The sequence below is a fragment of the Brachyistius frenatus genome, unplaced genomic scaffold (assembly GCF_029030835.1).
Source record: "Brachyistius frenatus isolate BFR_SWC_R1_liver_20210118 unplaced genomic scaffold, ASM2903083v1 Contig_389, whole genome shotgun sequence".
NCBI classification, from domain to species: Eukaryota; Metazoa; Chordata; class Actinopteri; family Embiotocidae; genus Brachyistius; species Brachyistius frenatus.
Window position 1 is genome coordinate 197543 of NW_027210988.1, and position 14958 is coordinate 212500.

At 42.3% G+C, this 14958-nt stretch overlaps 1 protein-coding gene across 1 annotated transcript in view; it reads right to left on the reverse strand.

The window, feature by feature from the left end:
- Positions 1–14958, reverse strand: part of kiaa1217 (KIAA1217 ortholog) — a gene marked incomplete at its 5' end in the record, with an annotated part of 46762 nt that overhangs the window by 21705 nt on the left and 10099 nt on the right. Inside the window, 4 exons of the mRNA XM_069724661.1 lie at positions 10244–10419; positions 11170–11339; positions 11427–11464; positions 11606–11710. Coding sequence (XP_069580762.1) covers positions 10244–10419; positions 11170–11339; positions 11427–11464; positions 11606–11710 — 489 coding nt within the window. The remainder of the gene's footprint in view (positions 1–10243; positions 10420–11169; positions 11340–11426; positions 11465–11605; positions 11711–14958) is intronic.

Genomic DNA, 14958 nt, shown 5'->3' on the forward strand with positions numbered 1-14958 from the left:
ATAGTGAGATCATAGTGAGAAAAACACTTCAACGTTGATGTCAATAATGCCTACACCAGGAGAAAACTGCTTATGCAACGATAATAGAACTGGTTACTCACTCAATATGTTTACGCTGCTGTGGTGAATAAAAACTATTATACAACAAGTAGCTCCGCCCCAGAGATCTGATTGGTCAATTGTACATTTGGAACAAATCACCGTGACATCACACACTGCTCATCACTAGAAATATCACTCCACCTCCTCAATGGGAATATAGAATTAGAATAGAATTTCATATAACATGTAATGTAATATAGTTTCTACTTGTTATATATCTATTAAATGACCCATTTGCGTCAAGTCGGATGTCTTTTGGTCCTTTTTGGTTGCTCTAATATTTGTCAGGATCCTTGTCTGACCCTATGTGTTTTTGACCTTTGTTTCCCCAGATCTCCTCTCCTCATGTTATGTCATTCCATTGTTTGCTGTTATTTGCCATGTGCTTTGTGTTTTGTTCTGTGTCCTCCTCCACCCACCTCCAGTCACCTCCCATGGCCAGGCCCCTGATCAGCCAGCACAGCTGCTGATTATCCACCTGATCACCACCTGCAGGTTGACACACCAGTGCCTCATCCCATGAATCACCTCCCGACACTATATCAACCCTGGTCCTGCAGTCCTGAGGTGTCGGTCCATACTGTCTGCTATGTCCACTCACCCCCAACCTGTTGCCAGTGCTATCAGCCATCTGTCCTGTCATCTTGCTGTGGACTACCTCAATTCTGCCTGCTGCCCTGTGTCGGACCTCGGGAGACCACACAGTGGACCTGTTCCTGCGCTTTATAGGACCCCTGGAGCTGCCTGCCTGCCAGCCTGCCTGCCTGCCGTGTCTACGGCGGGGGACGCGCACCTGCTGGCCCCGTCCTCCAGTGAGAGTTCGTTGGAGTTTCTCTCTCGACTCAGGAAGAGGAGAGAGGAAGAGGAAAAGAGACATTAGGCTCCTAGACACCAGTAAATAAAGACTGAACTCGATTCTGTGTCTGTATTTGGGTCCAGTCCTGCCGCACCACATAACAGAATGGACGACCATGCATGGACTCAGCGGGCACAGACTCGGGTCTTAAGACCATTACTCTGTTCCAGTATCTGGCTAATCAGGCCCACTGGAGCTTACCGGGTCCAGTTGAACCCAGAACAGGTTTTGAGGGAATCCGCCTGGCCTTCTGGGAACCCCCCAGGAGGAGGCGATGTCGGGTTCACCGGTCGGTGGGCTCCTGTCCAGGTCCTGCATCGTACCTACCCTCAGTCTTTGAGGACTCAACCTCTGAGACAGAGTCTTCAGCCCCGGCAGCTGCCACAGATTTTCTAGCCCCCGCAGCCGCTACGGACTCTCCTCCTGTTCCTGTCTCCGGCCGGGTCGATGACGCCGTCCCTCCCGTTCCTGCCTCAATGTCCAGCCAACAAGCTCCGCCACACTCTCCATCCCCTGAGACTTATTTCGCATACGAGGTGAGGTTCGCCCTGGAATCATTTTATTCTGATGTTCTGAAACCTGACTTTGGCCACCATTTGTTTGGTCTCAGATTGATGGAGTCTGTAGTGACAGACCGGTCCTGGCTGACTGCTATACCCTCTGTTTGTAAGACTTTGAATAACATGACCAAACGAAGGAAATGCCTGGATGGGTTTTTGGGAAACCCCCACGGTTCACAGGGGTGGCCCAGTCTTGACCCCGCGGCACTACCTGTGTCAAGCAGCTTCAGACTTAATTGCATCACTGCCTAAGTCAGCCTCAGTATCTCCAGCCTCTCCATCGGCTTCTGAATCAATGTCATCATCCCCGGCAAGAGATCCAGACGCCATTAGGGCCAGGAAGTTGGCCCACTGGATCTTACAGGGTGACAGGCAATGACACTGTCGCTCCTGTTCTTGTTGCCGGATGGATCGCCGATGCCGGGCCACTAACTTCTGACCGGGTCGACGACACCGTTCCTCCTGTTCCTGTCGCCGGACGGGTTGCCGAGCCCAGGCCACCAGCTTCCAACTGGGTCGACGACGCCGTCCCTCCGTTTCCTGATTCTGGGCAGGTCGCCGACGCCGGGCCACTAACCTCCAGCCAGGTCGATGCCACGCTTCCTGCTCCTGTCTTCGGTGGGGTCGACGCCACACCTGCTGGGTCGATGCTACGTCTCCAGCTCAGGGTCTGGAGGGATTCCGTTTTCGCCGCTGACGTCCTCCAGCTCCGCATCTGGAGGGATTACGCCTTCGCCACTGACGGTCTCCTGCTATGCGTCTGGAAGGGTTCTGCCTTCGCCACCGACCTCCTGTTCTGCACCCAGAGGGGTTCTGCCTTAGCCGACGCTCCCCTACTGGTCTCCGAGTGAATATTCGCCGTTGATTTCCTGCTGTCCTCCCAGTGACTCTCGGCCATTGTGGTCCGCTCCTGTTACTGTCTCGTGGTCATCCTCCAGAGTGGTTACCCAAGTCTGTCCTGCTTCGTGGTCGTCCTCCGGAGAGGTTCCTCAAGTCCGTCCTGCCTTGTGGTTGTCCTCCGGAGAGGTCACCCAAGTCTGTCCTGCTGTCCTCCCAGTGGCCGTCCTCCAGAGAGGTCACTCAAGTCTGTCCTGCCCCATGGCTGTCCTCCGTCCACCCAAGTTTCCTTACTCGTTGTCTTCTGTTGTTGTGGTCCTCCTTTATCTGATGTAATGCGTGATTGTGGTCACTTATAAATCTAACGTGCTAAAAATAAGTATTAACATTATTGGTGCATCTAAATTTCTGTTATCGATTAGTCGGACTGGTTATGGTGACGAGGCTAACGGTAGCTTTGGGCACATCGTATGTACTGGTGGAAAAGGACACAGGATTGGTTCAGTGCTGCACCTGAAGTGACACCATCAGCCATTTTTTTATTTTTATCTTTTTTGTCGCTCCAACAGAGAACACACATGAACAGACCCATGAAAGCCCTGAAGACCGACGTGATGTGGAAGCAGACGTGTTTCACTAACATAAATTATCATAAAGATATTTTTTGAATGCAACTTTCTGATTCAGTTAATCATATAAAAAATTAAGCTGACTCTAGTCAGATCTATATGTTCAGCTGATTAAATAAATAACTGTTATTTTTGCAACCCCAGTAGTTAGAGTTTATAGTTACCCTGAAGCTACGTTACCACCAAAAACATGATTCTTTTAGTATTCATGTACTGACAGTAATCATATTTGCATGGTTGTCATCTTTGCTCATGTTGAATACCAAATTATAGTTTTAAAATGCCCCTTGGAGAATCTGCAGTCTGTTTGTATTGTTCATAAGAGGACGAACTGTACAACTTTCATCAGCCTGGTTAAACACAACTGTCTGTACTGCTCACACACGGTCCATTTGTCTTTTCAAAGACTTTACAAATATTAACTGGTTTTGACAGATGTGATCTGTGTTTTTGGTTTGGAGTGATTTAGACTTTAAGAGACCTGCAGGAACCTGTACAGTCAGTGAATACAGCTCTGAATCAATGAAGTACGTAGAATTGTGTACCAGTTACGAGAGACATCAAGTGTTCTTCTAGAATCAGTTACACAACTCATTTTCCAGTGTACATGCTGAATTTTTAAATGTGGAATTACAAAATTAGTGGATTTCATCGTCTATGGTTCATATGATCATTAAAAGATTCAGAGAATCTGGAGAAATCTCTGAACACAAGGGACAAGGCTGGAAACCAATAATGGATGGTGGTGATCTTCGGGCCCTCAGGCAGCACTGCATTAAAAACACACTATTCTGGAGTGGAAATCACTGCATGGGCTCAGGAACACTTGTGAGAACCATCGTCTGTGAACGCAGTTCACCGCTGTGTCCACAAATGATGTTAAAACTCTCCAAAGAAGAAACCAGATAGAAACATGATCCAGAAACACCGCCCCTTCTCTGGACCGAGATCATTGAAGATGGACTGAGGTGAAGTGGACAACTGTCCTGAGGTCTGATGGATCACAATCTGAGATTCTGTTTGGAAATCATGGACGCTGCATCCTCCAGGTTAAAGAGGAGAGGGACCATCCAGCTTGTTATCAGCTCAGTTCTAAAGCCAGCATCTGTGATGGTACAGGGATGCATTAGTGCACATGGCATGGGTAGCTTGAACATCTGGAAGGAAGCATTAATGCTGAATGATATATTCAGGTTTTGAAGCAACATATGCTGCCATCCAGACAACGTCTCTTTCAGGGAAGGTCTTGTTTATTTCAGCAGAACAACATCCAACCACATTCTGCACGTATTCCAACAGCATGGTTCTCTAGTAGAAGAGTTCGCTGATAAACTGGCCTCCTGCAGTCCAGACCTGTCAATCATTGAAAACATCTGGAGCATCAGGACATGAACAATACAACAAAGGAGACCCAGAACTGTTGAGCAGCTGAAATCTTATAACATGCGAGAATGGGACCACATTTCACTTTCAAAACTCCAGAAACTGGTCTCCTCAGTTCCCAAACGTTTACAGTGTTGTTAAAAGGAAAATTAACCTGTCCCAACTTTATTGAGATGTGTTTCTGACATCAAATTCAAAATGTTTTTTTTTTTTTTTTTTTATAAAACAATAAAATTTCAAAATTTCAACATTTTATATGATGTCTTTAGTCTATCTGCAAAAGAAAATATTGGTTTATGTGATTTTCAAGTCATGGCATTGTGTTTTTATTTACATTTTACACAGCATCCCAACTTTTTTGGAAACAGGGTTGTATTAAGTATTGCAATTTTTAATTAAATGTGCAACAGCTAAAGCTCCACTGATATGTTGGAATCTTGGCAAAGAATCATAACTGTTTGTTTATGGAAAAATGGACAGAGATGTGAAATCTCGTGGGAAAGAAGCTTTTCATTTTATTCTGATATCTATAAGCAAGGTTACTGAACTATACAAAGAAAATTACATTTACTGAAGAAAACTGCCCGAGTGAAGCTAATGTTTTCTCGATTCGTTGGTATTTTGCTAATCGTGTGTGTGTGTGTGTGTGTGTGTGTGTGTGTGTGTGTGTGTGTGTGTGTGTGTGTGTGTGTGTGTGTGTGTGATTTGAATTGGCGTGCGGAGCAATAATCATATCGCACTCAGCCTGGAACTCCTACTCGTGAAGCTTGATAAATGCCAGGCCTCTGCTCGCATACAAACACGAGGATGAGTTCTGATGTTTCGGGAAACTCATGACATGCTCGATCAGATCAACCCCCCCCTCCGCCTCTATTTTTAACAATATGTTTCTCCACATCCTCCCTCAGCCCACAGATGTTTCTGTCTCATATGCCACCAATGACGTGACTTCAGATGCAGTGACACCATCAGGAGCATGATGTCAGGTCGAGCGTGCAAATGTTGAAAAGGCTAAAATATCACCACTAATGGAAAGTCCGGTCTTGCTTCAACTTTAAAGGCCTAATATTTGACAGTTTTCCTGGGTTATTTGGAGCCTTGACCTCCAGAACAAGATATTTTTTGTGGTTTCAAGTACCAACTCCAGCTTAACACAGTTTTACATCTCCTCTCCGGCGGTTTTGATCCTCATTCAACAACCATTCTTATAAAATATAAAATATATTCTTAAGACCCACTTATGCTGTTTTTATGAAGATTCTGGCATTCACCAATGTTTTCATATTTTCAGGTAAGAACAGAATCTACGCACACTCCAGAGCACACTTACACACATCCGACAGATTTGATTGCGTTTTCTTTAATTCTACAGTTAAATGAGATTATAGTAACATTTAAATCAGCTGGTCAAGCCCAGCCTTTCTCCCCTCAGTTCACATCCTGTCAAATTATAAGACAAACATGGTTAATGATGCTTTGAATTTATGTTTCTATACATTTCTTGTCATACCAGATGAGGGTTCAGTCTCATGATCCTATAAAGTCTAACTCACCTTTCAATATAAATTAGAAGAATCTTTGAAAAATACAGCCACTTTATGCAGGTGGAGCCTTTTAAAGGGGAGTGACTGTTTATTAAATGTCAGGACAGATATGCATGATGCATGTCAGTGCCTGAACTGAGCGGATGAAGGTTGAAAACCTCGACCTCTGCAAGACTGAAAATCATATTCCTACTTTTTAGAGATAAATGAAGTTGCTATTTAGAAAATAAGCCAAAAACTAAATTAAATAAATGTGAGGTGAGAAAATGTTAGTATTAATTGGATCTGTTTAGACAGAAGGGTGATGTTTGAATAAATATGATCATGTAAATTGGTTGAAGTACTCTACTGGATTATTTTATAAAAAAAAAGAAAAAGTCAGATGCAACAACAAAACCATGTTTCACCTCTTTAATTCCACTGAAGAAGGAAATGGAGCTGAATCAGAGCAGATGATCTTCAAAATGTCCTTCCACATCCAACAGAAAGATTTATAGCTGATTCATAATTTTTAAAATATTTTTTCAACTTCTTCTGCATTTTTTTTTTTTTTTTTTTACAATTGACAGTTTTTAAGTTTTTTCATCCATCCATCCATCCATCCATCCATCCATCCATCCATCCATCATTTTCCGCGTATCCCGGGTCAAGGTGCGGTGGCAGCAGGCCAAGCAAGTTTTTTTATGATCCAACTTAAATCTTTCAAGCAAACTGCCATGTAAAAGTAGAATCAGAAGTAATCTCTCTTCTCCTAACGACTGATTCAAACAAACTTCAGTATCTCTTCAGTATATCTATTCAGTCATGTCTCAGTTACTCTCTAAACATGATGAACTATCACTGTGATGGTGCTGCTGACCCATCAGAACTACAAAAGAACAGAACTACAGAACTATGGAAGAACAAAAGAAAAGAACTACAGAAGAACAGAACTACAGAAATACAGAAGAAAAGAACTGCAGAAGATCAGAAGAACAGAACTACAGAAGAAAATACTCCAGAACTACAAAAGAACAGAACTACACTACAAAACTACAGAACAACAGAACTACAGAACTACAGAACTACAGTACTACGGAACTACAGAACTACAGAACAATGGAACTAATAAAAAAAAGAACAGAAGAACAGAACTACAGAAATACAGAACTACAGAAATACAGAACTACAGAAGAAAAGAACTACAGAAGTACAGAACTACAGAAGCACAGAAAAGCAGAAGAACAGAAGAGCAGAAAAACAGAACTGCAGAAGAACAGAACTACACTACTGAAGAAAAGAACTACACTACAGAAGAATAGAACTACAGGACTACAGAAGAACAGAACTACAGAAATACAGAACTAAAGTAGAACAGAAGAAAAAAAGAACAGAAAAACAGAACAACAGAACTACGGAAGAAAAGAACTACAGAAGAACAGAAGAAAAGAACTATAAAACTACAGAGGAAAATAACTACAGAAGAACAGAAGAACAGAACTACAGAAATACAGAAGAAAAGAACTGCAGAAGATCAGAAGAACAGAACTACAGAAGAAAATACTCCAGAACTACAAAAGAACAGAACTACACTACAAAACTACAGAACAACAGAACTACAGAACTACAGTACTACGGAACTACAGAACTACAGAACAATGGAACTAATAAAAAAAGAACAGAAGAACAGAACTACAGAAATACAGAACTACAGAAATACAGAACTACAGAAGAAAAGAACTACAGAAGTACAGAACTACAGAAGCACAGAAAAGCAGAAGAACAGAAGAGCAGAAAAACAGAACTGCAGAAGAACAGAACTACACTACTGAAGAAAAGAACTACACTACAGAAGAATAGAACTACAGGACTACAGAAGAACAGAACTACAGAAATACAGAACTAAAGAAGAACAGAAGAAAAAAAGAACAGAAAAACAGAACAACAGAACTACGGAAGAAAAGAACTACAGAAGAACAGAAGAAAAGAACTATAAAACTACAGAGGAAAAGAACTACAGAAGAACAGAAGAACAGAACTACAGAACTATAAAGGAAAAGAACTACAGAAGAAAAGAACTACAGAACTACGGAATTAAAGAACTACAGAAGAACAGAAGAACAGAACTACAGAACTAAAGGAGAACAGAGCTACAGAAGAACAGGGAGGCTGTGACTCAGACGGTAGAGTGGGTTGAACACTAATCAGAAGGTTGGTGGTTCAATCCCAGCTCCTCCTGTCCACAAGCCTAAGTGTTCTTGAGCAAGACACTGAACCCTAAGTTGCTCCCGATGGTGAACCATCGGTGTGTTGTAAGTCACTTTGGATAAAAGCGTCAGCTAAATGAAATTAAATGTAATGTAATGTACCAGAATAACAGAACTACAAAAGAACAGAACTACGGACGAACAGAACTACAGAACTACAGAGGAAAAGAACAACAGAACTACGGAAAAAAGAACTACAGAAGAAAAGACATGCAGAACTACAGAAGAGCAGAATAACGGAACTGCAGAACTACAGAAGAACAGAACCAAAGAAGAAAAGAACTACAGAAGAGCAGAATAACGGAACTGCAGAAGAAAAGAACTACAGAACAACGAAAGAACAGAACTACTATAGTTCTGTTCTTTCGTTGTTACCTGTAGTGTACAGAACCACAGAAGAACCGAACTACAGAACTACAGAATAAAAGAACTACGGAAGAACAGAAGAACCAAAGAACAGAACTACAGAACTACAGAATAAAAGAACTACGGAAGAACAGAAGAACCAAAGAACAGAACTACAGAACAACAAAAGAACAGAACTACACTACATAAGAACCAAACTACAGAACTACAGAAGAAACAAACTACAGAAGAACAGAACTAAAGAAGAACACAAGAACAGAACTACAGAACAACAAAAGAACAGAACTACACTACATAAGAACCAAACTACAGATCTACAGAACTACAGAAGAAACAAACTACAGAAGAACAGAACTAAAGAAGAACACAAGAACAGAACTACAGAACTACAGAAAAAAATAACTACAGGACTACAGAAGAACAGAACTACAGAACCTGAGCTGTGTTACCTGAGGTGTGTTACCTGGGCTGTGTTACCTGAGGTGTGTTACCTGAGGTGTGTTACCTGGGCTGTGTTACCTGAGGTGTGTTACCTGAGGTGTGTTACCTGGGCTGTGTTACCTGGGCTGTGTTACCTGAGGTGTGTTACCTGGGCTGTGTTACCTGAGGTGTGTTACCTGGGCTGTGTTACCTGAGGTGTGTTACCTGAGGTGTGTTACCTGGGCTGTGTTACCTGAGGTGTGTTACCTGGGCTGTGTTACCTGAGGTGTGTTACCTGGACTGTGTTACCTGGGCTGTGTTACCTGAGGTGTGTTACCTGGGCTGTGTTACCTGAGGTGTGTTACCTGGGCTGTGTTACCTGAGGTGTGTTACCTGGGCTGTGTTACCTGGGCTGTGTTACCTGAGGTGTGTTACCTGGGCTGTGTTACCTGAGCTGTGTTACCTGAGGTGTTACCTGGGCTGTGTTACCTGAGGTGTGTTACCTGGGCTGTGTTACCTGAGGTGTTACCTGGGCTGTGTTACCTGAGGTGTGTTACCTGAGCTGTGTTACCTGAGGTGTTACCTAGCTGTGTTACCTGGGCTGTGTTACCTGGGCTGTGTTACCTGAGGTGTGTTACCTGGGCTGTGTTACCTAAGGTGTGTTACCTGAGCTGTGTTATCTGGGCTGTGTTACCTGAGCTGTGTTACCTGAGGTGTGTTACCTGAGCTGTGTTACCTGAGGTGTGTTACCTGAGCTGTGTTACCTGGGCTGTGTTACCTGGGATGTGTTACCTGAGGTGTTACCTGGGCTGTGTTACCTGAGGTGTTACCTGGGCTGTGTTACCTGATGTGTGTTACCTGGGCTGTGTTACCTGGGCTGTGTTACCTGAGGTGTTACCTAGCTGTGTTACCTGAGGTGTTACCTGGGCTGTGTTACCTGGGCTGTGTTACCTGAGGTGTTACCTGGGCTGTGTTACCTGGGCTGTGTTACCTGGGCTGTGTTACCTGGGCTGTGTTACTTGAGGTGTTACCTAGCTGTGTTACCTGAGCTGTGTTACCTGAGGTGTGTTACCTGAGGTGTTACCTGAGCTGTGTTACCTGAGGTGTTACCTGGGCTGTGTTACCTGAGCTGTGTTACCTGAGGTGTTACCTGGGCTGTGTTACCTGGGCTGTGTTACCTGGGCTGTGTTACCTGGGCTGTGTTACTTGAGGTGTTACCTGAGCTGTGTTACCTGAGGTGTTACCTGGGCTGTGTTACCTGGGCTGTGTTACCTGGGCTGTGTTATCTGAGGTGTGTTACCTGAGGTGTGTGAGGATCCTCTCCCCGGTCGCCTGATAGTGGACCCTCTCCTCCTCGATGGCAGTTCTCTGTCTGTAGGCCGCCTCCTCAGACTTAGCCAGTCGATCACACATCAGCACCACCAGTTCGTCGCCCGCCATCCGCAGCATCGAACTCACGCTCTCCTGGTTGGACAGCTGTGTAATACAACACACAGAACAACGTATTTATATTGTTCTCCACCTCCTGAGGGAAATGTCTGTCTCTGACGCTGCTGAACACTCCACTGTGTTCACCAACTTCATGAGAACCACCATTAAAGACATCGTTCCCATGGTAACATGTCTTCACATCATCATTGCATTCATTGTTGTCATTATAGCTTCAAAGATATCACAAATCACATCACTGTAATTCACATATATACAATATTTACTGTCCTTATCACAGCACCCACTAGTCTTCCCCAAGAGTCCATGTGCAGCCATGTCAGCTATCATTATCATTATTATTATATTTAGCATTACTTTTATTAGCTTCATCATCATGATCAACATTATCATTGTTGTTATCATTATCATGGTCCTTATTAATAATTGTATTATCATTAATATTTTATCATCTTCATTACTATTAATATCATTAAGCCTATTATTATTATCACTGTTATTAGTATCACCATTATTATCATCATCAATTTTGTTATCATCATCATTATTATTATTATCAATATTGTTTTATCATTATTATCATTATTACTTTTATAATACAATTTTCAATCATTATTATTAATTGTATTATCATCATAATTATTATTATTTCCATTATTATCACCATTATTATAATACATTTTATTATCATTATTATAATTATTATTATTGTTCATTTGATCATCATCATCCTCATCATTATTATGATCATTATTTTTTATCATCATCAGTGAGCACCTGTAATCGTCTGAGCTGGTTGAGTTGCAGTCGCAGTTCACATACGTTCCTCTTGGCTGACACCAGGCGCTGCTGCAACACGCTGCTGGTGGGAGGGGCCAGAAGAGCCACAGGGGCGGGGCTGAAGCTGTCAATCAGAGCAGCAGGGTTCTGAGGCTCAGATGAAACTCCTGCAGGTCATAAAAAGATGATTCAAGGTTATCAGCATGTTCAAAGAAAGATATTCTTATAAATTAGTACCAGAAAATAAATCTCACCAAGTTTGTTGTTGAGAAGTTTACGACCTCCGTTCTCACTAAAATACAACACAATGATGATATTCAGAAACATCCAGTAAAGATCATTTACAGCATTATTTCTTGGTTCAGTTTTATGAATGACTTCACACTGTTGATTTATTGTGCCATATTTGCAGCTGTGTGCAGCTGTTACAGACCTGACGGTGTCTTTGACCGCTGGAACATCGGGTCCCATGGACAGAGCGTGGTGCACCAGCCCGGCCAGACTGGCGATCTGGTCCTCCATGGCTTTCATCCTTTCACTGAAAAACAGCAACACACACTGATGTAATAACCAGCAGATACAGACTGTGATGGATTTCATTTCAATAAATGTACTGGACTTGAATTGTCCATATGTCGGCTGCAGTGCTGAGTCTGCAAAACTCTTAAACTGCAATACCAGCGAGTGCCACTTGGGTTGGTTCCTAAAAGCCTCCATCTCCATAGACTCCCATTCAACTTCTCTCATCAAATCCAAAGTGAATACATTTTATTTTATTTATTTCAGTGTTGTTAGTGGTGGATCTGACCAATCTGATTGGAAACCTGACGATACTACGTCCCGCCCACCGATAGCTGTAACCTGACTGCACCACAGGCCTGTCAATCAAACAGACACACCCCCAAAAACAGGTCTTCTTGAATCTTCTTTTCTAATGAATGAGGGATTATTTTCAGATGGACCTCCAGAAAACTAATAAGAATGAGTGACTTTTGCTAACAACACCGAGATAACTGATGGACACATTTTATTCACTTTGGATTTGATGAGAGAAGTTGAATGGGAGTCTATGGAGCCGGAGGCTTTTTGGAGCCGACCTCTAGTGGCACTCGTTGGTATTGCAGCTGAAGACACTTCTGGATCAGAACCATTTTATAGACCTGAAGCTACGAACACTTTTATATCCAGTCTGTGGTTTTATATCCAGTCTGTTTTATATTCAGTCTGTTTTACAGTGGGTATGGAAAGTATTCAGACTCCTTTACATTTTTCACTCTTTGTTTCATTGCAGCCATTTGCTAAAATCAAAAAAGTTCATTTTATTTCTCATTAATGTACACTCAGCACCCCATCTTGACAGAAAAAAACAGAAATGTAGAAATTTGTGCAAATTTATTAAAAAAGAAAAACTGAAATATCACATGGTCATACGTATTCAGACCCTTTGCTGTGACACTCATATTTAACTCACATGCTGTCCATTTCTTCTGATCCTCCTTGAGATGGTTCTCCTCCTTCATTGGAGTCCAGCTGTGTTTAATTAAACTGATTGGACTTGATTAGGAAAGGCACACACCTGTCTATATAAGACCTTACAGCTCACAGTGCATGTCAGAGCAAATGAGAATCATGAGGTCGAAGGAACTGTCCAAGGAGCTCAGAGACAGAGTTGTGGCAAGGCACAGATCTGGCCAAGGTTACAAAATAATTTCTGCAGCACTCAAGGTTCCTAAGAGCACAGTGGCCTCCATAATCCTTAAATGGAAGAAGTTTGGGACGACCAGAACTCTTCCTAGACCTGGCCGTCCAGCCAAACTGAGCAATCGTGGGAGAAGAGCCTTGGTGAGAGAGGTAAAGAAGAACCCAAAGATCACTGTGGCTGAGCTCCAGAGATGCAGTAGGGAGATGGGAGAAAGTTCCACAAAGTCAACTATCACTGCAGCCCTCCACCAGTCGGGGCTTTATGGCAGAGTGGCCCGACGGAAGCCTCTCCTCAGTGCAAGACATATGAAAGCCCGCATAGAGTTTGACAAAAAACACATGAAGGACTCCCAGACTATGAGAAATACGATTCTCTGGTCTGATGAGACCAAGACTGAACTTTTTGGCGTTAATTCTAAGCGGTATGTGTGGAGAAAACCAGGCACTGCTCATCACCTGCCCAATACAATCCCAACAGTGAAACATGGTGGTGGCAGCATCATGCTATGGGGGTGTTTTTCAGCTGCAGGGACAGGACGACCGGTTGCAATTGAAGGAAAGATGAATGCGGCCAAGTACAGAGATATCCTGGAAGAAAACCTCTTCCAGAGTGCTCTGGACCTCAGACTGGGCCGAAGGTTCACCTTCCAACAAGACAATGACCCGAAGCACACAGCTAAAATAACAAAGGAGTGGCTTCGGAACAACTCTGTGACCATTCTTGACTGGCCCAGCCAGAGCCCTGACCTAAACCCAATGGAGCATCTCTGGAGAGACCTGAAAATGTCTGTCCACCAACGTTCACCATCCAACCTGACGGAACTGGAGAGGATCTGCAAGGAAGAATGGCAGAAGATCCCCAAATCCAGGTGTGAAAAGCTTGTTGCATCGTTCCCAAGAAGACTCATGGCTGTACGAGCTCAATACTGAGCAAAGGGTCTGAATACTTATGACCATGTGATATTTCAGTCTTTCTTTTTAAATACATTTGCACAAATTTCTCTACATTTCTGTTTTTTTCTGTCAAGATGGAGTGCTGAGTGTACATTAAGGAGAAATAAAATGAACTTTTTTGATTTTAGCAAATGGCTGCAATGAAACAAAGAGTGAAAAATTTAAAGGGGTCTGAATACTTTCCGTAACCACTGTATATCCAGTCTGTGTTTTATATCCAGTCTGTAGTTTTATATCCAGTCTGTAATTTTATATCCAGTCTGTAGTTTTATATTCAGTCTGTTTTTTATCCAGTCTGTGTTTTTTTATCCAGTCTGTAGTTTTATATCCAGTCTGTGTTTTATATCCAGTCTGTAGTTTTATATTCAGTCTGTTTTTTATCCAGTCTGTGTTTTTTTTATCCAGTCTGTAGTTTTATATCCAGTCTGTGTTTTATATCCAGTCTGTGGTTTTATATCCAGTCTGTAGTTTTATATTCAGTCTGTTTTTTATCCAGTCTGTGTTTTATATCCAGTCTGTGGTTTTATATCCAGTCTGTAGTTTTATATTCAGTCTGTTTTTTATCCAGTCTGTGTTTTTTTTATCCAGTCTGTAGTTTTATATCCAGTCTGTGTTTTATATCCAGTCTGTGGTTTTATATCCAGTCTGTGTTTTATATCCAGTCTGTGGTTTTATATCCAATCTGTGGTTTTATATCCAGTCTGTAGTTTTATATTCAGTCTGTTTTTTATCCAGTCTGTAGTTTTATATCCAGTCTGTGGTTTTATATCCAGTCTGTAGTTTTATATCCAGTCTGTGGTTTTATATCCAGTCTGTAGTTTTATATTCAGTCTGTTTTTTATCCAGTCTGTAGTTTTATATCCAGTCTGTGTTTTATATCCAGTCTGTGGTTTTATATCCAGTCTGTAGTTTTATATTCAGTCTGTTTTATATCCAGTCTGTAGTTTTATATCCAGTCTGTAGTTTTATATCCAGTCTGTGTTTTATATCCAGTCTGTGGTTTTATATCCAGTCTGTAGTTTTATATCCAGTCTGTGGTTTTATATCCAGTCTGTGGTTTTATATCCAGTCTGTGGTTTTATATCCAGTCTGTGGGTGCAACCTGCTTTAATTTAGTTCGGTGTAACTTGT